This window comes from Sorex araneus, chromosome 4, assembly GCF_027595985.1.
Source record: "Sorex araneus isolate mSorAra2 chromosome 4, mSorAra2.pri, whole genome shotgun sequence".
NCBI lineage: Eukaryota > Metazoa > Chordata > Mammalia > Eulipotyphla > Soricidae > Sorex > Sorex araneus.
The window spans coordinates 46566238-46589238 of record NC_073305.1 but is presented as its reverse complement, the minus strand read 5'-3'; the positions used below and the strand labels follow the sequence as shown (position 1 = coordinate 46589238).

Here is a 23001-nt window from a genome sequence, read left to right as displayed (position 1 = left end):
AGAATCTGGCTGCATCCGCCCTCTGCCAAGGAGAAGAGCCAGTCCATTCCCAGAGGCTGTTTATTAACAAGATGGAACCCAAGGGGGGCTGCGGGGTGGGCAGCGGAGGGCCACCAGGAGCCTCTACCGACTGGCCCAGAGCTATTTACACCCATGGCCTGAAGCGGTGGGCCAAGGGGAGCCACACCTCCACCATGACCCCTTTCCCCCTCAGCCTGCCTCACCAGCCCCCCTGCTATTCTGGCCCCGAGTCCCAGTGGCCCAGAAAAAGCTAAGAGGAGGTAGAGGGGGGCAGCCCTGTTGGCCCAGGCAGGGAGGGAAGGGGGTGGAGGTGCTGCCTCCCCACCCAGGGCTCCTCTCCTGCCCCTAGTAGAGGGCCCCAATTGAGGCCACCCCACCCAGCAGGGCCCGGCATCCTGGAGGCGCCCTTTCTCCAGAAGCATCTGCACCCCACCCCGCCCCGCCTCCAAAGCAGTCCTTGCACCCCAGGGTGCACGTGCCGCCGGTACAGGGGACAGTCTGTGCCTTGCTCTGGTGGCGCGCGTCCCTCCCGTGTAGATCCTGTGGAGGTCCCGGAGATCCCGGTGGGTGAGGGTGATCCAGAAGCTGACTCCCAGCTGAGTGCGGGGACTGCTCGGTCCGGCCCGGTCCCACCCGCTGTCGCCTGCCATCAGGCCAGCAAGGGTCTGAGCTGTGGGTGCTGCCGCCGCTGAGGTGGGCTACGTACAACCCACCAATAAATACTGTCTTTGCAGGGGTGGGTGTGTATAGAATATAGATATTTTTTATATTTATATATTTATATATATATATATAGATCTTTATATTAAAGGGATGGGCCCAGCTGGCCTGTGGCGGGGCGCCCACAGCTGGGCCTCAAGTGTCCGGCGGGTGGTGGCGGCGGTTCCGGGGCTTTTTCGGGTCCTGGAGTTCGGGAGGCCGGGGAGCCCCTGGCGCCTCCCTGGGACTGGGGGGCACATGGCGCCAGTAGCCCTGGCAGTACTGGTGGATGAGGCCCACTTCCGGCTGGGCCAGCAACTGGGCCAGCTCCTGGTAGGGAGGCGTGGGGGGGCCCGCGCCTGGAGGTGGTGGGGCGCTCACAGCCGGCGGTGGGAAGAGGGCGGCATGGACGGCCTCCCGGCCCAGGACGTGCAGCTGGACCCGCGTGACCACGTGCTTGAAGTTGTTCTCGGTGGCTGTGCAGGAGTAGAGACCTCGGTCCCCGAGCTGCAGGGCGCGTAGCAGCAAGCCCTGCTCTGTGCGCAGGAAGCGGTCCTCGGCGCGGATCTGGGGAGCAGGGGCTGCTCAGGGGCTGCGGTGCCACGCGGCCGCCCCCACCAGCGCCCAGCTCGAGTCACCTTTGTGGCCACTGCTGGGAGGGGTAGCTGTGTGGAATTTCCAGACACCCCGAGAAACCCACATGAACTTCCCACAGAACATCTGACACGCGTTTGCGCTCCAGGCGGGACGCTCGGAGGGGATTCTGCGCGGCGTGAGAGTGGGAGCACACAGGCTCCCGGAACTATTTAGCCGGAATGCCTGGAGGGTCCCCACAGAGAATTCCCCTGGAAGGCGGGAGGCGTGAAGGCATTTCCTAAGAGGGGGCTACTCCATGGAATTTTCCATGCCCAGGCGCTCGCCTGCATGATGGCTCCATAGAGCAGAGCGGGCTGAAGCAATTTTCATGTAAGAAAAAGCATGACTTCCACATGGATTTTAGTTTCCACATAACTGGACGTGCCCGATGACTTCTGTGCCGGGCAGGGAACTCGGAAGGGTTTTCTTAGAGCGAGCGCTGTGCCCCAGACCGGCTCCGGCCCCAGGCTCCACACCCACGGGCTCCTCTCCCGTGTCCACAGCAAAGCTCCCGGGGCACAGGAACTCACCTCTCGGCGACGGTCGCTGGCATCTCGCTGGAACAGCCACTTCACGGTGGCCTGGGGTGAGCGGGGCTGGCACTCGAGGAAGGCAGCGCTGCCCGCCACGCCGTACTGCACGGCCTCTACGGCATTCTTGTTGGCTGTGGAACAAGGCTATGTAAACGCGGCTCGTCTTCCGGGCAGACGCTGAGCCGCACAGAGAGGGACCCCCAGACTACTGCCTGTCCCTGAAGGCAGGGCCATGGCCCTGGGCATCTGTTGTGTCTAAGGGATGAGGAGGTGGGGGACAGCCCCGTCACCATACACCCAGGCCCCTCACCCCCTCGGATCCGGTGACGCTCTCCAGAAGGGGTCCCTGCAATACCCAGGAGTGGGGACCAGACAGACACTCACCATTGGAGTTGAACCCGCGGCACTGCCTGATGGGGTTTCCGTGTCGAATGTCCTGCCGACGGCTCCGCCTGGGGGGACAGCACCTCTAAAGGCAAACTCCCCAGAAACCCACCCTGCACATAAGACCCAGCCCCCACAGAGCCCAGGAATGGGACCCCATCCACCACCAGCCCCTGGGGGCGGTCCTGGGGCAGTACCTCTTGGAGGATGCGGTGTAGCGCGAGCAGGCCTGGCCATCCCAGGCGCAGTAGGGGTCCCGGGCGAGGCAGCAGTCGGCACAGGCTGCCCCGTACGCCTGGCAGCGGTGCAGGCTGAGGTGCGTGACCCCCACTGCCGAGGCCACGTACAGTTGTTGCTAGGGGCAGGAGGAGGTGGTGGTCGGTCAGGTCCCTTCCCGTCACCAGCCCCCAACAGCTGCCTTTTTGTTATTGTTGCTGTTTGTTTGAGGGCCACACCCGGCGGTACTCTGGATTTACTCCTAGCCCGGTGCTCAGGGATCACTCCTGGTGGCTTGGGGGATATATGGGGTGCTGGGGATCAAACCCGGGCCAGCCACATGTAAAGGAAGTGCCTTGCCCACTATACTATCACTCTGGCCCCTCCAGCTCCCATGAGGAGCTAGCTCCTTCCTTCCTGCTGCTGCCTTCCTGCTCCTTCCTTCCTGCCTCAGTTTCCCCATCCCTGTGTCAAAGTTGTGACCCCCAAGCGGAGGCCGACTCCATTCCTGCCCCGGGCCCATCCTGCCCAAACTCACCCTCTTGGAAGAGATGGTCATGGTCTTCACCGGCGCTGGTTCCTAGGAGACAGATCAGCTTGGGACCCCAGGCCCGCCTGCCCAGCCATGCCCTGAGCTCCATGGGGAGCTCTGGCACTGAGGGGGGCGGGGACACACACCCACCTTGAACACCTCCACCTCTTCCAGCATGAGCTCCTCCATCTCCTGGTCATCCTTGGGCAGCACGATGACCTTCTGAACTGTCCCGCGGTCTGGAACGGGCCGGGCAGGGCCTCAGTGGGGCTGAGGATGCGGGGGAAGGGCACCGGCCTCAGCCCCTTCCCCCGCCAGGACCCAAACCCCCAGGGCAATGGACCGCGAACTCTGGGCCGAAGGTGGTGTCTCCCCGCTGGGGGGTCACTACTAGAGTCTTCCCGTCCCACCCAGACTCTCGCCATGAGCACTGCGGAGAGGAGGGCGGCAGGGGTGTCCCCTGGGGGGGAGGCTGCTGGGTGTCAGTGTTGGGACTCGTGGGCCCAGGAGCTGCCTACAACCACCCTCCCTTTCCTGCCCAGACACAGATTCTCCAGGACGGGGAGGAGAACCAGGTCCACGGCCACCTGGCCAAGGTTGAGGGTGGCAGGATGCCCCTGGCCCACCTGGAGGCCCCTAGCAGGGGAGGGCCCGGCCCCGTGATCTGTGCTCTCCCCCCAGCGGGCCCCGCGGGACAGGGGCCGGGAACAGCAGCGGGTACCTGTGCCCAGGAAAAGCACCTCATAGCGCCCGTCGGCTGCGTCCACCTGGTCCACGGCGACGGTGGTGAGGCGGTAGGGTGCGCCCGTGCGGACCACCAGGGGCCGCCGCTGCAGGGGGTACACGGCCTGGTACATGAGGGGGTGGCTGCGCATAAAGTTGATCACCTCGTCAGGGTAGTCCTTGGTGGACTTCATGGACGGCGTGAAGGTCCCTCCGGGGCACTGTGGGCAGGTGGCAGGTCAGGCCCCGCAGCCAGCTTCCCCGTCCCACCGGCCCCCACTCCTTCAACCTGCTCCCCGTCACCCGGGAAGCCCCGACCAGCCCCTTCAGGCTCTGTCCAGCCCAGGACCCCCACGGCTACCTCCCTGGCCTCATGTGCCATGACCCTGTGGTACACCTGGCGGAGCTGCTGCTCCCATCCCCTAACGCCGTCCTCCCCAGCCCGCCCGCTCCTCCTCCTGGCTGCTGCTCTAGCTCCTGCCCTGGTGCTCAGCAGTCAGCAGGCCTGAGTTCCTGGGACCCACTAGCCACTCTCCCCCTCCAACGCTGTCTGGGACTCTTGCTGGCTCCCCACCCTGCAGCCTTGCAACCTGCCCGTCCCTCCACGGGGCAGCCGGCTGCTTCCTGACCTCTGCTGCATGCGGCCAAACTCCTGTTGACCACAGGGCATCATGCCAGCCCGCTGTGCTGGGTCAGGTGGCATCCCTCTCCTGGCCACGCCTTCTTGCCTGCCCCTCCCACTGGGCTTCTGACTAAACCTCCAGAACAGGATTCCTGGCCCCCATTGCTGGCTAGGGCACCCACAGGGTTCTGATTAGACACCTTCACGGTCTTATGCTGTGTACACAGTGGGTTTCCTGCTTTCTACATTTTAATTCTTTTTATCTGTTTTGCTTTTGTTTTCTGTTTTTTATTTTTGCCACAGTGTTCCTTGATCATCCTGGCAGTGCCTGGGGGGCCATATGGGGTGCCGGGGATCAAACCGGGGGTAAGCTACAGGCAAGTGCCCTCCCCATTGTACCATTTCTCTGACCCCCACATTGTTATTCTTTCTAAAATTTGCATTTCTGGTTTTGGTTTGGGGGTCTTACTGGGCGATGCTGGCAACTGAATGCCCCTTCACGCCTGCAAGGCCAGTGCAGTGCTCTCCCACTGAGCCATGTCCTGGCCCCCCACCGCTACGATTCCAACATTATGGAGGACACAGGATGGGCTTTTGCATGAGCATGGCCCAGCTCCCTGCATCCGAGTGTTCCGTGATGGATGATGGAGGCCTGAGCTGGAGCAGGCGTGGAGGGCTTGGGGCGGGGGTCCTCACCGTGCCAGGCCGTGGGTAGGGCATCTTCCCTGAAAAGGGCATCCACTGGTAGTTGGGGCCCTCTTTGTGGGCAAAAGGCCCATTGAAGACCATGCGGATGTCAGCCATGGAGTAGACACATACGGCGGAACCTCGGAACACGGAGCTGCGAACCGGACAGAGCTGCTACAGCAGGGGACAGGGGAGGCAGACCCAGGCCAGCCCCCTCCCCCAGCGGCCCCCCAGCTTGCCACTGGACTGGGCTCTGGTGCCAGGAAGAGCCCTTCTGCCCCCCCCACAACCCCGACCCGGCCCCAGCCTCACCCTGAGGAGGTGAAGACCGCATAGATGACTGGATTCCTCACGTCCTGCGTCTGCTGGACAAACACGTCCTCTGGGGACAGAGGGAGAAGATGCTGGCCAGAGCCCAGGTGGGCCAGGATATCTCCCTGGCACAGGGTCCTCCACAGTGGCCCCGCCTCCATGCCGCCCGCCCGCCCGCCGGGCACTCACGGAGTTCATCGAAATGGGTCTCGATGCCGTCCTCCCCGGGCACTGAGCACACGAGCCGCGCCTTCAGGAACGTGCTCCACTTGTTGACCAGGCAGCAGTGGCCGCCATCGTCGTTCTGGGGGGCAGACGGCGGGCAGTCAGGGCAGCGGGCCCTGCACACCACACTGGGCCCTGCCGGAGCAAGCCAGTAGAAACAGGACCGGAGGGGAGTGGCGGGGCGGGAGGCAGCTGCAGCGGCACCTACCAGGCAGATTCGCCCAATGCGGGCGTACACGGCGGGGCTCTGAGGCGCCTCAGCGGAGCGCTCCCGGAAGAAAAAGTAGAGTTTGTCGTCATTGCGCTCGGCACTGTCAGGGATGAGCTCGGCATGGATGAAGGAAGGGTCTGCAGGAGGACAGGGGGCAGCTGGGCACACCCTCTCCCAGGCCCCTCTCCCAGCCGGCCCCCACGAGGTGCAGGAACATCCTGATGCCAACATTCCCCCAGGCTAGAGCACCCCCCCCCCCCCCCCGCCAGCCAGTCCCAGGGGAGAAGGCCCCACCCCAAATGCTTCTTTCTGGGCCTCCCCAGTGGAGTTCAGGTCTGGGGGCCACTCCTGTTGGTGATGTGTGGCTTGGCTGTGCGGGCTGGACAGTTCATGGTGATGCAATCACTAGGGCAACCCCAGCAATGCCAACCAGCAAGGAAACACCCAGGGGTGCTGGGGGACCGGCAATAAACCCAGGGCTCCAGCCCCTTGAGCCCTCTCCCAGCCCCTGCACTGCTACACCCCAGACATGCTGTCCCCATCAGGGGCCTTGACTGCGCTCACCATTGAGCCACCGAGAGTTGTACTGGTCAGTGCGCATGGCTGTCTGCTTCCCCAGCGTGCGGAAGATGGCTGCATCAGTGCCCATGAAGTCGATGTACACGCCAGCATACAGCTCCTCATCTGCCGGGGGTCAGTGGTTCAGTAGGGGGTCAGGGCAGAGCCCAGATGGCCTCCACGATAGGGTTCTGTGTCTCCCAGCTCTGGGAGGGCCGGAATGGGCAGCACCGGCTCTGAGAGCACCAAGGCCCGATCCTATAGTGCAGGACCTCCCACTGCAGCTGATGTCAAGCTACAAGCAGGGGCTGTGGAGTACAGCCGCCAACAGCCCCGAGGGGCGCCACACCCCGACACTCACAAGACATGAGTGACTGAAAGAAGGCGGGTCACGGTCAACTACAGCAGAACCATCAGGAAGTGGCGAATTCTGAGTTTTCACCTTCATTGGAAAGTAATTCATTTCCTTGTGTGTGTGATTTCGTTTTCATCAATAGTTGCATTTCACCCCTGGCTCACAAAAAACCTCAAAGCTTCACTGTCAGCTGCCGGGAGTGGCCCTTAGTCACCCGCGGGGCAGGCCCTGGTTTGGACTGCCTGGGCTGCGCTGGGCAGCCAGGAAAGAGGCAGAGGATGGGGGCCAGGGACGGTACAGACTTCCCCAACCTTGGGAGGGGCAGTAGCTGCTCCTGAAATCCTGGGTCTCAGGACCCCAGTTCTCCCAGACGCTGGCCAAGTTGCCACATTCCCTGCAGCCGGCACCTGTGTGTGGGCTCTGCCAGCCTCGCAGATGACTGGGACATGCCATGGGCACCCAACGGGTTACCCTAGCGTAGGATCATGAGGCAGCCTGTGGCTGAAGGCCTCTGGCCTGTGGCAGGATGGCTATGTGGGTCTTGGGATAGCCCCTAAACAGGGGCTGTAGAGGGGACTCAGAGCACTCTGTCTCTGCACCCCTGACCTGGGGGCGGTCACTGACACCATGTTTAGGGTCTTCCCCCGGGGCACATACCACTGACCCCCCGCCCCCTTCATGGGCATTAGACACATTCTGGTGGTGGAAGGGGGGGACTCACTGATGAGAGCTGAGGCCGTGTCCAGCTTGGGGTCGTACGGACACTTGCCCTTCCCAGACTCGAGTCTCTCTGGCTCCAGGTAGAAGATGTACTCCTGCAGGGCAGACGCAGCCGCAGCACCGTCAGGGATGCAGGCTCAGAGGCTCCCAGAGGGCACACCCTGGGTCTCCCCGTCAGAGCCAGGCAGTGGGCCCCCGGGGAGGGCCTTCCTGACGCCACGTGGCAAGTGGCTCTGCTCTGGGGACCCTCCACACCAGCAGGCTTGGAAGACTGGCCCTCGGGCAGATACACTCTGCCACCGGCTGGCCCAGGGCAGAGGCTGCTGGCCTGGCCTCTGTCACTGCTGGTTAGGAGGTTACTTGTCCCCAGCATGGTGCCTTAGTTGTGATCCTTGGGCCAGACTAAAAGGCCGTGGCCTTTGCCCTGCCCTTCAACTGTGTCCCCATTGACGCATGGGAGTTAGGATTTGCAGGGTCTTAGCCCAGATCCCCCCCAAAGCGGCAAGAGGCTGGCTGCTGAGGGCGCAGGAACAGAGGCGGGTGCTGGGGGAGCAGCAGCAGGCAGGGGCAGCGGGCGGCAGGGATGATGTGTCACACCTCCACACACAGCACATGGCACGCACCGCTCTCACGCCGGCACATGCACACGCACTCGCGCACACACTTGGGCAGGCCGACTTGCACCACTCTGTGCCGGACACACAAGCTCAAGTGACCACTTGCTCAGTCATTCACCCACTGGCAGCCCCTGACCCGGCCCGCCCCAGCCCAGCCCCAGCCCCCCAGCCCAGTTCTAGGTCATGATGGGTGGACAGATGGCTTTGCCCCCCCACCCCACACACGGAAGGATACCCTGATATCATGACCCTTGGGAATCAGGGGCATGGATACCCCCTCAGACTGCTAGGGAAGGGGTGGGGTGACAGTGTGCAATGTGTGGCCCCGTCCACGTCAGGTCCTCAGGCATGCCCACGCAAGTGTCCCCAGGGCTGAGCACAGCTCTGCCCATAGCTCCCGTCTTCCCCACCTGGACCTTCAGGATTTCCTGCCTGCAGTGGTCACACTGCGGCTCACGCGTGTCCAGACCGAGGGCGCTGCACGGGAGGAGGGGGGGAGAGAGGGGAAGACCCTGGGGAGGCTGGCCTGGGGGCGTTCCTGGTGGGAAGGCCGGCTCCAGAGCGAGCTCAGTTCAGGCCCGGAGGGAGGAGCCCACCTGGCGCGGGGCTGTGGGCGTCGGGCGGAGGGCGCCATCCGTGGCTCTGCTGCCGCGGCCTCTGACCGCCTGCGTCTGGGTCCAGGGCGTGGCCTGAGAAGATGAGGAACAGGGGTTAGAGCCAGGGGTGGCCGGGGCTGGGGGAGCGGGCTCGGGCTGCCAGTCACTCACACCACACATGCTGGGAACACAGGTGCAGGCACCTGGGACCCCTGAGCGGAGAAGGGTGCGTGCGCGCGCGCGCACACACACACACACACACACACACACACACACACATGCTACAGTCTGCCACACGCCTGCACACTCAGGTGCCCCACAGGCCCAGTCACACTCATGCATGCCCTCCAAGGCCATACCAGCTCGTACACATGCCCACATGGAAATGGAAGCAGGCAGAAGCAGGCGGGGGCAGGGCAGAGCTGGGGAAGGGGCAGCTCTTTCCCCAGACCACGCAGCCCACGTTGGCCCCAGCATCTCCAACCTCCTGACGCTGAGGCCCTGCCAGGCCCTCTCGTTGGGCTGCAGGGGCGCGGTCCACAGGCATGGCCACGAGAACTGTTGCCACGTATGGAGCGAGCACTCACTATGTGCCTGGCACAGTGCTAAGAGCCTGTGCGAAAGGCAGTTATCAGCCCTGTGTGTTGGGGGGGACAGAGTTGAGGTACAAGGAATCACTCACCCCTGGTCTCAGGGCTGGGGCTCAGGTCCACGCTCCCACTGGCCCTGAGGTTGCAGCCACCAGTGGGGACGGTCAGGCTCACCTGTGCGCGACGGCCGCGGTTCACGTAGGTGCACATGGGGTTGTAGGCGCCAGTCCCACACACATACAGGTGTGTTCGGTTCCAGGGCTGAATAAGCCTGACGAAGTTCCCGCACTCACCCTGAGGTCAGAGGGAAAGCTGCAGAGGTGCCTCGGGGCCCCTTGGGGCCCCTCACTCCCACCCCCTGGCCCCCCACTCACGTTGCCGTCCTTGCCCGAGAGCACACACTCCTCAATGCGCTGCGGGGAGGCTGCCCAGTGGATCTGCCGGGGATGGGGGAGTCAGGGGGGGCATCTGCTGGACAGCGTCCCTGTCCCTTGGCCCCCATCACCCACAATGAGGGGCACTTACAATGAGGGGCTCCCGGTTGATGTCGTGCAGGTCCAGCGACAGCACATAGTCCTTGCTGCCCACATACATGCGGTCGTGGTCCTCGTCCTTGAGCAGGATGCGGTAGTCAGTTGTGTTGAGCAGGAAGTTGAAGAAGTGGGCAGTGCCCGTGGCCTTGAGCTCTGCGGGCAGAGAGCAGGAGGCATGAGGGCCCGGGAGACCAGCCCGCCAAACCCTGGAACGGGGCGGGAACCCCAGCACACTTGTCCCAGACCCCCAGCTCCCTCTTCTGGCCTCAACAAATTGGGGGCAGGGGGCTGGAGAGACAGTACAGCGGGTCAAGTGCTTGCCTTGCACACAGCAAGCCTGAGTCTGATCCCCAACATCCTGTGTGTTCCCCCAAGCCCTGCCAGGAGTGATCCCTGGGCACAGAGATAAGTAAACCTTAAGAACCAGCAAGTGCGCCTCAAAAACAAACAAAAAAACAAGTTGAGGGGAGAAAGTGGGGCAGGCGGGCATGCCAGGGAAGGGCCCACACCCACCACTCTAAAGGCCTGATTCATCAGCAGCCCAACCAGACTCTGGGTCCCCATGACAAGGGTGTGGGTGCAGGCTGGCATCAAAGAGTCTGTGCTCTGATGGGGGTTAATGCTCCCACGCCTCGGGTGTGGCCTTTAAAGGGTTAATGAGCGAGAAGGTGGGGGCTCAGTGTCTGGGGTGGGGCAGGGGGGGTAGCCTGCACAAGCTGGTTCAGAGCCCAGTTGTCCTGTGCTCACCCCACCTGCCCACTGTGAAACAGCAAAGCTGGCACGCAACAGGATGTCCACCTGGCTAACACGGGTCAGACAGGACTCTGGGGGCCACAGCGCTCCCCTCAGACCCCACAGATTCTGGTTCTGCTGGAACCTCAGGCCACTTTGGAGATAGCAGGGGGGTGCACACCAGCTGAGCTCAGTGCTTACTCCAGGCTCTGAACTCAGGCATCACTCCTGAGGGGCTCAGGGGACCATATGGGGTGCCAGGGTAGGGTGGGGATGGGGGACTGAACCTGGGTCAGCACCTGCAAGGCAAGGGCCCTAACCACTGTACTATCCTCTCCAGCAACCTCAGAGTACTTTGTTTTCTTTTGCTTTGGGCCACATCCAGTGGCACTCAGGGGATACTCCTGGCTCTGTGCTCAGGGATCACTCCTAGTGGGGCTCAGGTTATCATATGGGATGCTGGGGATAGAAACTGGGCCGGCCGAGTGCAAGGCAAACACCCTACCCACGGTACTCTCGCCCCGGCCACCCAGCAACACATTTTTTTTGTTTTCTCTGGGGCATACCTGGTGGTGCCCAGGGCTTACTCCTGGCTCTGTGCTCAAGGATCACTCCTAGTGGGGCTCAGGGGATTGAAACTGGGTCGCCTGTGTGCATGGCAAGTGCCCTCCCCACTGTACTGTCTGTTTCTCTGGCCTCCCTCAGACCACTCTGAACACACAGGCTCACTCAGTCCCAGGGATGATCCCCTCGCCCATCCACCCCTGTGGGCTACAGTGTCCCGGCTGGGGCCTGGGGATCATCTTGAAGGCCCCGCTTCTCTGTGGGGTGAGCCAGAGCCCCCGGATCCTCCCCCTCCCAGTGCAGGGGCTGCTAGCATCCTTCTCCCTGGGGAAGCAGAGCGGGAAGGGGCTCAGCCAATGATATATCAAGGATACACCCAGGATGCCAGGAAACCTGGGACCCCTCTTCTGGGACTGGGAGAGCTGAGGGGTCCCCGTGAGCCCCATCTCCTAGCTATTTTAGAGTGGTAGCAGGAGAGGCCTGAGGGGAGGGTGCAGAACATCCCCCAGCACGGGAAGTTGGGCAGCCGGCGGCAACCATGCATGCGGCACACGGTCCACGAGCCATGGCAGATGTGTTTGCCATGGGGCGTGCAGGTGGCAGCGGGGAATCCATTTCACAGGTGGGGGAAGGTCTGCAGAGGAGGACAGCTGGGCCCCGAGGCCCCCTGCTGCCTCCCAGGGGGACCAGCAGGTGGCCCAGCCCATTCATCAAGGTCACCCGTGCTCAGGCAGCTGTCTGGCCCTGCTAACCTGGCCCTGTTGTGCCGGGGGCTGGGGTGCAGCTGGAGGGGCTGTGCCAGGGAGCAGCCCAGGACAGGAGCTCTGGGGGACACCCGCAGCTGACCCAGAGCCCCTGCTCAAGGGCCCAGCCCTGCCCGGCCTGACTGTGGCGACAAGAGAATACAGGTGATGACCTTGTCGGGCGCTGGGACGCAGGGACGCCACGGGATCAAAAGGGCCGATCCCTGCCTGGCTGTGGCCGCGCCCGCCTGTCCAGCGGCGCCTCTGAAGTCCTGGGCAGGGCAGCCCGGGCACCTGTCCTGCACCTGTTGTTCAGCCACTCGGAGTCCCCCGCCTGGCCACCCAGCCACAGTGACAACAGGAAAGTAAACACCCCCCACCGCCAGGGTCAGGAAGTGGCCAGAGAGGAAGTGGGGCTGCCAGCAGAGCGCCCCCAGGCCGGCACAGGCCGGCACAGCCCGCCAGGGGTTATTTATACCCTGGCTGGGGGCATGGCCTTGGTGGTGCCCTTCCCCATCCTGTTGGCCTAGGCTAGGGGGCACCTGGGGAGCTCCAGAAAGGAGGGAGGGACCCAGACCAAGGCACCGTGTGTCTCTTGGGGTCCTACATAGGAGCCAGCCTTTGAATCTGCCCAAACCCAGGTCCCCAGTGTAGACCGAGTCCTGCCCCTTCACAGCTCCTGTTTCTGAGGCCCCAGCCAAGATCCCCCGAGTGCAAAGCTCCAGCCAGAGGCGGGAGAGAGCCCAGGCAGAGCAAGAGAGCAGCTGGATCGGACAACCTGCCCCTCTGCCACCCTGGTGCCCCCAGGCACCCAAGCTGGAGGGTCCCAATTGTCCCTGGGGATCTCTCACTCAGTTACTAGCAGGGCCTCCATGGAAACCCAATCACAGGAGAGCAGTAACAGGCCACAGGGGGTGGGCAAGTCCCACCTGGGCCCATGGCCTTCAGCTGGGAGAGGTGGAGGCCAGAGAGCCTGTCCAGGTGGCGGGGCCACCAGCTGGGAGGCGCTGGGCCGGAAGGGGACTCACCTCCCTTGACAGGGCAGATGACTCAGGACCCTTGGGACCCCTCCCGGCGGCCACGGGATATGGCGTCAATGGCTGGCGTGTCACAGGATGGGATGTTTCAGTCACTGTGGAAACTGGTGGGAGAGGGGAAGCCCTAGGAGGCATGTGTGGTGGGGGGAGACCGGGGACACAGTCTCTGCTCTGACAGGACAGTGAGACACCAGTTAGGGCACCCTGGCTCCTGAGTCCCATTGTTTTATATAAACATCACTTGGGGCCTCCTATTTAATGTCCCGGGGTTGGGGGTCCTATTCTGCTATCAGGGATTTTGGGCGACCACAGGACCCTGGGACTGGGGCTGCCTGGAAAGGAGGATGGGGGTGGCCCCACGGAGGCAATACCTAGATGTAACCACCTTGGAGATGTCCAGCCTCAGTCACAAGCCCACTGCCCAAATCCCTCGTGCTGGGATGGGGAGCAGGGGACAGTAGAGGGCTCCCTATCTGTCTCAGCCCAACCCTCCCCTAGCCCCTCCCAGCACATAGGAGCAGAACCCAACCCCAAACCTGTCATTCAATCCTGGCCTCCAGAAAGGGAAACTGAGGTGTGTGGGGGAGTCCTGCTCCCAGGGTGAATGGGGAGTAAGGCTCTGGCCTCATCACGCCCCCACCCTTACCAGAGGGTCCTCTCACTCAAGAAGACGGTGTCCACACAGGCCTCCGCATGGACTGAGACAGATCCTGTCCCCCCAAGGCAGTGGAACCGGGGGTCACCATTCCTCCCAGAAACCCGGGCAGAGCAGGGAGCCTGAGCGGCCAGCCGCTCCTCCAAGCTTTCACCGGAGAGCAGGGACCAGGACCAAGGGACCGAGTGGCAGCTGCATGCGGCCCGGGGACAGCCTGGCCTTGTGCCTCTGTCCCCACTGTGCCCTACTCTTCCTTAGGCTCTGCTCTGACAGGAGTGCCTCCTTCCTGTCCCTGTGACACCACTGAGGGGGGTTGGGGACACACCCCTGGCTCTATGGGTGCCAAGATCAAGCTGGGGTTTGACCTTGGGCTGGGAGGGTGGTGTGTGGGGGTGGTGGCTCCTGGGAAGGCCTGTCCACCCCCATTCCCTCACCCAGCTGGGCACACGGGTCGGGTGGAGTGACATCCGGGAAGGCTTTTCCCGTCAGGGGGAAGGAAGAGCCTTTTCTGGCATCAGACACCTCATTTCCGCAGCGTTCCCGGCGTTCTGCATCCCCAAGGCCGTCAGACACTCACGGTCCTGGCCCAGAATGGCCCAGAGAACAATTCAGAGGTAGGAACCATTTCTGTATGCTGAGCCAGAGCCCTGGGCCTCCCTTCCTCCTTCCTGAGGAGCAGCTGAGGACGCTTCACCTTAGGGGCTGGGAGACAGCGCCAAGGAGGCGTGTCTGCGACTGTCCTCCCACAGACCCTAAGGGGCTGGGCCTGACCCCAGCTGCCCACCACTGGGACAGCAGGTCTATGAGCAGACAGGCAGAGGCTGCTGCTAACGGGGGGGGGGGGGTCATGGAGCAGAGGTGGGTACCCCACCCCCTTGGTTACAGCCCCACAAAGCCGTGGGCCCTGACTGACAGTGTCACTCCCCTCTCTGTGCTGGTACTGCACTGTGACAGACAGGTTCCTATAGCCTAACCCTGACCCCCTGACCCTCGATCCCTGACCTCTGCAGGCTGGTGCAGCCCTAATGCCTGAGCTGAAGAGAAATGAAGCTGGGGGAGAGTGGATGTGCTGCTGGCCAGGGTCTTTGTCAGAGACTCATCTGCCAAGAAGATGAAGGTCCTGCCTTTAAGAGGGAAACTGAGGGAAAAGGCTACCAGCCAGCGGCAAGAGCAGGAGCAGCAGCCTCCAGCACTCCCAGGTGCTTTGGGAAGGGGTGGCTCCAGACCCTTCTCTCCCCCAAAGCTGCAAGAGGCCCCAGAGGCAGGCCCGGGGACTGGGCTGGCCCCCTGGCTCCTGGCCTAATCCTCTTTTAATGAGCGGCCAGCCGGAAGGCCGCAGGCCCTGGCCACAGCCCTGAAGCCCCAACTGGACTGAGCTGGGGGCAGGGTAGCCCCCGGCCTCTGCAGACACCTTTCCTCCTGCAGCACCCAACCTCACATGCACCTCAGTGCCAAAACCCACATCCCTCGCCGTGGTCTGCAGAGACAGGCCAGGATGCTGCCGACCTTGTGCTGCCACCAACCCTCCCTGGGGTTGGGCAGGGGCGCAGTCACTGCCGATCCGCCCGACTCTCCCAGTCCTTTCCCCCTGGCTCTCCTAGGCTGGCGGGAAGCCCTGGAAGCCAGACCCAGGGCTCAGCCTTGGGCTGAAGCTGCCTCAGCCTTGGGCTGAAGCTGCCTCAGCCCTGGAGGTCGGGGCCAGGTTCCTCTGGCTGTGAACCCCTCAATCTGTCTCCTCCAATCACAGCCCTGGGTCAGGCCCTCTAGATGGGGGACTCCAGAGCCTCCCCAGGAGCTATCCCCCGACTCCCCTCGGCAGGTGAGCCAGGTCTTGCCAACAAAACCAATTACAGCAGCTCTCACCCAATTAGCAACTAATTATGGCCTCCTAGTCCATTCAACATAATTAACATGTAAATGACTCTGCGTGTTTATATTCAATAACTGCTCTGATTGAATTTAATTTAAATGTCTGAACTGGGGTCCCAGTTACCGTATTTCACCACAGAGAGCAGCGACTTCCTGAGGGTGCCTGCTCCTCCAGGGAACAGAGACCCAGGGCCAGAGGAGGGTGGAGGGGCAGGAGCGGTGATGCTGGCCCGGGCCCATGAGGGAGAGGACAGCCGCACCCCAATATGCCTACGCTGAGAGCACAGGGAGGTGGTGAGGTCAGGAGAGTCCCCAGGGGACCCTCACGATGGGAAATCCTCTGAAACAAGGGCCTCTTCTTAAGGGCTACTGTAAACATCCCAGCTGTTCAGTAAACACCAGGCCGGGCAGGGTCTGAGCCGCCAGCTGGGCCAGGGCTCGGCTGTGGGCCTCCCTCCCATTTCGGGGGTTGGGGGTTGAGGGCTGGGGGCTGGGGCCCTCGGGCCCTGCATCTGTTCCCACGCCCGTTCCGCCCCAGTGCCCACCTGCTCCGCCCAGGAGAGGACAGGCTGGGGCCACAGTTCATCCTGGACCCAGGAAAAGCCAAAAGCCAGGCAGGGAGGTCACTGCCCAGCTCCCCCCAAAACACACACAGGCACCCTGGTGATGTCCAGTGACTTTTGACCATTTTTCCCCTGCAGAAAGGGGGCTCCCTCCACTACCCATGGGGCAGGATCATTTTTGGTCTGGGGTGGAGGCTCAGGGGCCCAGCCGGTCCCCCAGCCTCTTCGGGCACTGAGCAGCCGGGCCTCGGCGGACTCCAGCCTGTCCGGACGAGGGAGGAAGGGCAGTCGGGTCAGGAGGCGGCGGCTCAGCAGGAATGCGCGAGGACTGGCCGGCGGCACAGGCAGCCCAGCTCCGTTTCTCAGGTGGGGAGAGTGAAATGGCCATCCAAGGCCTCTGGCTCCGCAGGCTGGGGGCCCCCTCCTCCCACATTCCAGACATGGCCCGGAAACCCCTCACTCCTTCCTCCACCACCTCCTCCTCCCTGTGACTGCAAAAGACAACAAACTCTCCACGGCTCATTTACTCCGATAAATCACCCAGACAGACAGGCCAGGAGGAGACCGACAGGCCGGTGGGTGTCGGGACCCTCCCCCTGCCCTGGGCCCAGCCCCCACCTCTGCAATGCTCCTCAGACCCCCAGAGTCCCTGCAGGCCCCGCACGTACCCACCCAAAGATTTTGGGAGGTGTAGAATCTTATAGCTCCCTCCTATATTCTGGTGGGGAAACTGAGGCACTCTGCACACAGGTGTGCTCTGGGTCAGCAGCCTAGGGGATGTGGTAAGGCCGAGTCAGGATTCAGTAGCCAGGAGTGGGGACAAGACGGGTTAGGGCCCCCAGGGTGCCATCCACATGACATGGGGGGCTGCTCCCCCAGCATGAGGCCCCCTGGTCCTGGCCATTGCTCTGGAAACTGAGGTGTGTGCCCCCAGGATGAACCAGATCACCAAGGAGCTGACTCACGGGCAGTACAGGGACCTGCCCTTTGCAGGGAGGGGCTGAAGGGCCAGCGCCAGCCCCCAGGGGGAAGAAGCAGGACTCTTGGCTGGGCATGTGGGCCGCAAAGGAAAGAACACATCCCAGTAGGAAGGAGGTGATGGGCGGGGTGGAGGCAAGGGGGAAGGAAGGAAGGAAGGAAAAAAAATGGGGGAGGGGGACCTGGGCCTCACACCTCATAGGCCTTCCTGGTCCCCACTGTGGGCCGTCCCCTACCCTGAGAGAGGTTCCAGAGAGCGGGCATGCATGCGCCTGCAGCCCGGGTAAGAAGCTGCAGGCTCAAGAACCTCTCCGCCTCTTCTGCACCAGCCCTCCCAGGCCCTGCGCCCGGCTGTGTGGGGGCCCGGGGTCAGAGGCTGGAGCTCCAGAGGCCTCCACCCTCTCCCCAGGGCTGCTCAGCCACCCCGGTGGGTGCGGGGACAAGGGGGCTGCAGGGCTGCCAAGCTCCACGGCACCCACGTGAGCAGAGCTGGGGATTTAGACTGGAGCCTTCTGGCGTCCAGGCCTCTGGCAAGGGCCCCCTTGCTATTTCTAAGAAAAATGCAGCAGGAATCTTTTCTGCTTTTCCAAAGCTCCAAGGGCTCCCTAGAGGCAGGGCTCGGATTCCCAGGCCAGCACTGGGCCAGGCCTGGCAAGCATATGCTCTCGGCCCAGTCATGGAGATGCCCAAGTGAGCAGCCCTGGGCTGGGCACTACTCGAGGACGTCAGACCAATGCTGGAGGAAAGGCCACTGTGCTAACCAGGGCCAGGCCAGACTGGGGAGCTCTTCTGGGGTGCACAGAGAGCTCTCCTCAAGGCCCCCTCCCCCAATGCACCTCTATCGCTGACAACTACAATAATGTATTTGGTACTTTGGCTGTGAGGAAAAGCACATAAAGGCCAGGGAGATGGCTCCAAGGGCTGGAGTGCATGCTTGGGGAAGGCAAGCTGGACTTGATCCTTAGCATCATGGGATTCCCCGCTAAGCACCACCAGGAGCAAGCCAGGAGTAGCCCCCGCTTGCACCTCCAGGTGTGCCCCCTACCAAACAGTTCAAACTACAAAAAGAAAATACAAATGCCACACGCTAGCAGAAAACTCATGCCCTCTTCTTTTGTTTTGGAGTCACGCCTGGCAGTGCTCAGAGTTTACACCTGGCTCTGCACTCAGAAATCACTACTAGCGGTGCTCAGGGGACCACACGGACGCTAGGGATCAAGCCCAGGTCAGCTGTGTGCAAGGCAAGTGCCCTGTCCACTGTACAGTCATCTCTCTGGATCCTCCCTTGCTTGCTTTATCTGGTTTGGGGCTCCACCAGCAGTGCTCAAACCTCACTCCTGGTGGGGTCAGGTTTGAACCAGGGTCAGCTGCATGCCGGGCACACACACCTTACCCACTGTACTGTCCGAATCCCTCCTGCCCTCTCACTGTACACCTCCTCTGGCCTGCCTCTCCCCTCCATCACTTGAAACGCAGCCTCCTCCAAGAGGCCAACTGGATGCCTATGGTCAAATCCTCCTCCTGACTCAACTCTACCTGTGGGGCTCAGGGTCCCTCCTCCAGTCCTTTTCAAACACTTTGTCCAGGAACAAATCGGGTTTGATCGCTGGAACCACAGATGGTCCCCAGAGCACCACACATATCTCCGAGCACTGACCGAGGAGTAGCCTCTGGCAACAGCTGGTGTGGACCTCCCCAAAACAACACAAACCAAACCCTTTGCCCAGAGTTTACCTCACCTGTCCAGCCCCTTGACCCCCTGTCCAGATGTCCTTCACAGGGGCCAGGCCACAAAGTGAACCCTCCCACTGCCCAATAAGGTCAGCGCCCCTCTGACCCGTTTTACAGCCCAGGCGGACAGGGGCTCACTGCCCAAGACTGACCCTGGTCAGATTGCAAGCAAGGCCGGGGGCGGGTGGGGGAAGATGCTGCTACCCCCGTACGGTGGCAGGAACCTGGGGCCAACAAGGCTCACCTGCAAAGGGAAGATACCCAGGACTTTGTCGGCCCACAGGACCAGCCTTGCCACCCCTGCCTTTGCCAAATGGCAAGCCCCTCACCGCCCTAGGGAGGAGCAGGAGGTCTCTTCCCAGCAGGAGCCAGGTACCCACAGCTCTGCATACCCCTCTGCCCCCACCCTCCAGTGTTCCACACGGGTAGACAGCCAGGGGCCCACTCCCAGGACCCTACCCCCTGGCCATGGGGTGAGATGCCCGTAAGGGCTGGGGTAAGGTTTTTATCTGGCGGTTTCTCTTTAAATTCTTTACGATTACGAAGCAGCGGGGGCTGCCAAGGAACATGATTTACTCCTTGAGCATGCACCAGCTCCTCGCTCAGTGCCAAGGGAAGCTGGAGCCAGGGAGGGAGGGGCGGGCATGGTGCCAGGGAGCCGAGACAAGGCCTGCGCTGCTGAGGCCGTCGGTGGCGGTCCCCTTCACAGCTCAGCTGGACCTGGCTGGGCCTCAGGCAGGTTCTCAGCGGAACTGCTTCCTGGTGAGCGGATGAAGGGACACCCTGTCCCAGGCCCTCCCACTGGCCACATCCAAGTCCCTGTCAGGAGGGAGGTAGTTCCCCATTTCCAGGAAAACCGAGCTCCCAAATGTAGGCATCTGGGCTCAAGTTCACACTTAGGTCTTCCTGCCTTGGCCTGGAATACCCCACCCTCCTCGGTTTGCTTCCAACCCCACCTGACCCTGCCCACCCTGTCTCTAAGCTCCAGGGACCCACCCACTTGCTCCCCTCCTCCCTCCTCTGCAGTCTGAAGCTCCAAGCGGGCCAGTACATCGGGGGGCCAGGGGGCCCTCTACCTCCCCCACCCTGACTCCGAGAAGTGGAGCCTGCCAGTGACATTCCCACCCCCACCCACATTTACCCGCAGTCCCCCTTCAGGGGACTCAGACTGAGGCCCCCCTAAACCTCCAATCTTATGAGTTCCTAACCCAGAGACCCAGGACTTGGGTTCTTCGGCGCTACCTGCCAGCGGGAATGCTGGCCACTAGGTCCGATGCTCAGAGGCTGGGCCGAGTGTGGGTGGGGAGCAGTGACCAGCACTGGCCCATTCACCCTGGTCCTGCAGAGCAAGGTCCCCACTGAGCAAGAGGCTGAAGTCAGAGAGGGGGAAACAAGCAGGCAGCCCTTTCCTCTCTGGAGCCTGCGCAGTGGCAGGGCGGGGGCACTGGCCAGGGGCTACATGGACACCCATCCCTAGAGCTTCTGCTTCAGCAGACAGGAGGGCCCAAGCAGGCAGCCCGGCGCCGGCCAGGCATCCCCTGGGCCATGAGTCCGGGAAGGCTGGCACACAGTGTTCTGGAAGCCTCGCCCAGCCCCATGCCCGCATTTCCAAGTCTTGGACCAGGCTGCTCCTGGGTGTCCGGGGCCCTCAGGTCTGCCCTCCCCCCGCCCCCGCCTCCCTAGGAATCTAAGGGAGAACCCATCTCAGGACCCAGAGGGGCCACTGCTTGGCTTCCTCACAGGCACGTCTGCCATTTTCATTTTTGGGCCACATGCGGCGATGCTCAGGGTTCTGCATCTGGGAATCACTCCTCGGGGGCATCACATAGGACGCGGAGGATGGAACCTGGGTCAGTCGCCTGCAAGGCAAATGCCCAAACTGCTATACTAGCTAGCTCTCTGGCCCCAACATCTGCCACTTCATCTTCACTGGTCTCTCCTGGCAAGGTGACCTGCCCCATCTCCCCAGGAGCCCAGTCACCTCATGTCATCACAAGATCCGTTCTCTCACCCTACACCTCTCAAGGCCTCCGTCCCCCAGGTCACGGCCAGAGTCGGTCCAGGCAGCAGTGTATATAGTGGGGGCGGCTTCCTGGGAAAAAGTAAACATTCCCCCAGCGAACAGAACAAAGGACTTGGCGAGGTCCTCAGACCCTGCCTGCTGCAGCCAGAGGGGATGCCCCAGAGCTTAGGGCTTCTGGGGGTGGGGCAAAGTTTTCCTTCCAGACCTGGCCAGTGCCTGGGGCTGAGGCAGCTCCAGGTCAGGTAAGGAAAGGGCACAGGCTCCCTACCTCAAGAATCTAGCCTCAAGGCTCATGGGGCTGAAGTGATAGTACAGCCGGTCAGGGGCTCGTCTTGCATGAGGCCGACCCAGGTTCAATCCCATATGGTCACCCAAGCACCACCAGGAGTAATTCCTGAGTGCGGAGACAGGAGTAACCCCAGGACACTGCCAAGTATGCCCCCACCAAAAAAAAAAAAAAAAAAGAAAACAGAAAGAAGAATCTATGGGCTCTGGAGCCAGCCCTGAAAAAATGCCCCACCACTCCATGCCACCACTCCAGAAAAGCTTCCTCACCTGGCCCCTCACCTCTGCTTAATCCTGGTGAGCTGCTGATAGAAGCTCAGGGAAGGGTCCGAGGAACCCCTGGCACCTTTTCCCTTACCCCTGTTGGCTTTATGCCTGGCTGGGGTGCCCAGGCGGATGGGCAGGCAGCAAGCCCAGGCCTGGCCCAGTTCCTGCCTTTGTTCCTTTATCTGCCCTGGGCAGCGTGGCCCCTCAGGCCAGACCCTCTAGCCCAATCAGACAGGAACTAGCACCTCCCAACAGCAGCTTGACCTGGGGCAGGGGAGGCTAAGTTCTGAGAACTGAAGGGTCAGCTGCTACAGTCATCCACGGCACAGACGAAGAAATTAAGGCACGCGCCCAGGGACCCCAGTATTAGCAGAAAGCAATCTTCAGGGAGGCCCTCGTGTGCACCAACGGAGATGCCCCTTCCTTCAGTCCCTGGGCTGTGGGACCTAGTCTGGTCTCATGTCCACTCCTCACCCAGGGTCACTTCCACCGACCTGACTGAGACCACCCAGCAGAGGAACACACTCAGGGCCTGGGACATAGTACTAAGTGCTGGCACTGGTCAGCTGGGAGTCCATTGGTTGTTTTTTGTTGTTTCTTTTGAAGGGGAGCATACCTGGCACTTGGTGGCTTGGTGGTCACTCCTGGCAGTACCCCAGGAAACACTGGTGCCGAGGATTGAACGTGGGCCTCCGACTCCAGACTACTGAGCTATCTCGGGTGGTTTGGGGTTTTGTTTGTGTGTTTTGGGGCCATACCTGGCAATGCTCAGAGTTCTTCCTGGCTGCACTCAGAGATCACTCCTGGCAGTCTTCCTCGGAGGACCATATGGGATGCTGGGGACCAAACCCGGGTCAGCTGCCTTTTAGAGCATCTCCCTGGCTCCAGGGTTGTCAGTCTTTTAGCCAGTGTGACTAGGAACACTCAGTCCATCCTACTTGGTGCAGAGCCCCCACGGGAGGGCCCCACAGGTTCTCAAGAACCTGCTAAACTAAAGGGAAATTGCAGTGTAAAAATGAGGCGATGAGATCAAGTGGGAAACAGAAAAGGTCAGTGCGAACAGGGTGACCCGCTGGGGTGCGGGCACAGGCAGAGCTTGGTGGCCGCACCCATTAGCGCCACGGGCTGCCTGCCAGCAAGCTGGGTTTTTAGTCACGGTGGGTGTCGGCTTCTGAGCTCAAGAGGAATCAACCTGACTGCCGTGGGCGTCGGGCACACACCGGCCCGGGACTCTGGGCTCTATTTCTGGCCTCTCCTCTGCCTCCTACCTGACCTTGGCTCTGCGTGGGCCCCAGCCTCGGTTTCTCACTCTGGAAAAGGGAACAAAGCCCTGGAGGTCTGAGGCTTCAAAGGACCTCCGCACTCACACCTCATCCCTCCCACTTCCCCTCATGGATACCCAGGGCGCTGACAAAAATAACTCCCAGAGGGAATGACTGGGCTCCAGGTCTGGGGCAGGCGGGGGGCACCGTGGACAGTGTAAGAGGAAGGACCAGCCCCTTCAAGATTTAATTGGCTCCTCTGAGGAGTCCCAGCAGCGAAGGGCAGGGGCATCGGCACAATAAATAACTCCAGCTAAAGGGCAGGGTGAGCTTTTACAACACAAACTGGCCATAGCAGGCCCTGTCCAGGACTCCTTCCAGACACAGGCTCAGAAACCCAGCCCTGACTTCCATCAAGCTCGGAGGTGAGATGAGGCCAGGAGAGGGGCTCTGCCAGGGGTCATGAGAACAGGGGCTGGGGGGGAGTCTGGGCCTCAGCCAAGCCTGAGGAAAGGAAGGTCA

The 23001-nt window shown here is 62.0% G+C and overlaps 1 protein-coding gene across 3 annotated transcripts in view; it reads right to left on the bottom strand.

Moving 5' to 3' along the window:
• Positions 1 to 46: 46 nt before the first annotated feature.
• Positions 47 to 23001, bottom strand: part of SEMA3F (semaphorin 3F) — a 29081-nt gene continuing 6126 nt past the window's right edge. For 2 of the 3 annotated variants that reach the window (XM_055135186.1, XM_004615230.2), the window contains exons 3-19: positions 9763 to 9923; positions 9612 to 9674; positions 9412 to 9531; positions 8648 to 8740; positions 7436 to 7529; positions 6366 to 6485; positions 5799 to 5938; positions 5555 to 5669; positions 5366 to 5435; positions 5063 to 5207; positions 3743 to 3965; positions 3172 to 3260; positions 3028 to 3069; positions 2471 to 2628; positions 2274 to 2341; positions 1887 to 2020; positions 47 to 1287 (exon numbers count right to left, since the gene is read on the bottom strand). In XM_055135186.1, the coding sequence (XP_054991161.1) occupies positions 877 to 1287; positions 1887 to 2020; positions 2274 to 2341; positions 2471 to 2628; positions 3028 to 3069; positions 3172 to 3260; positions 3743 to 3965; positions 5063 to 5207; positions 5366 to 5435; positions 5555 to 5669; positions 5799 to 5938; positions 6366 to 6485; positions 7436 to 7529; positions 8648 to 8740; positions 9412 to 9531; positions 9612 to 9674; positions 9763 to 9923 (2246 nt within the window). In that variant the 3' untranslated portion in view covers positions 47 to 876. The remainder of the gene's footprint in view (positions 1288 to 1886; positions 2021 to 2273; positions 2342 to 2470; positions 2629 to 3027; positions 3070 to 3171; positions 3261 to 3742; positions 3966 to 5062; positions 5208 to 5365; positions 5436 to 5554; positions 5670 to 5798; positions 5939 to 6365; positions 6486 to 7435; positions 7530 to 8647; positions 8741 to 9411; positions 9532 to 9611; positions 9675 to 9762; positions 9924 to 23001) is intronic. The other variant, XM_055135187.1, reaches the window with a different exon arrangement.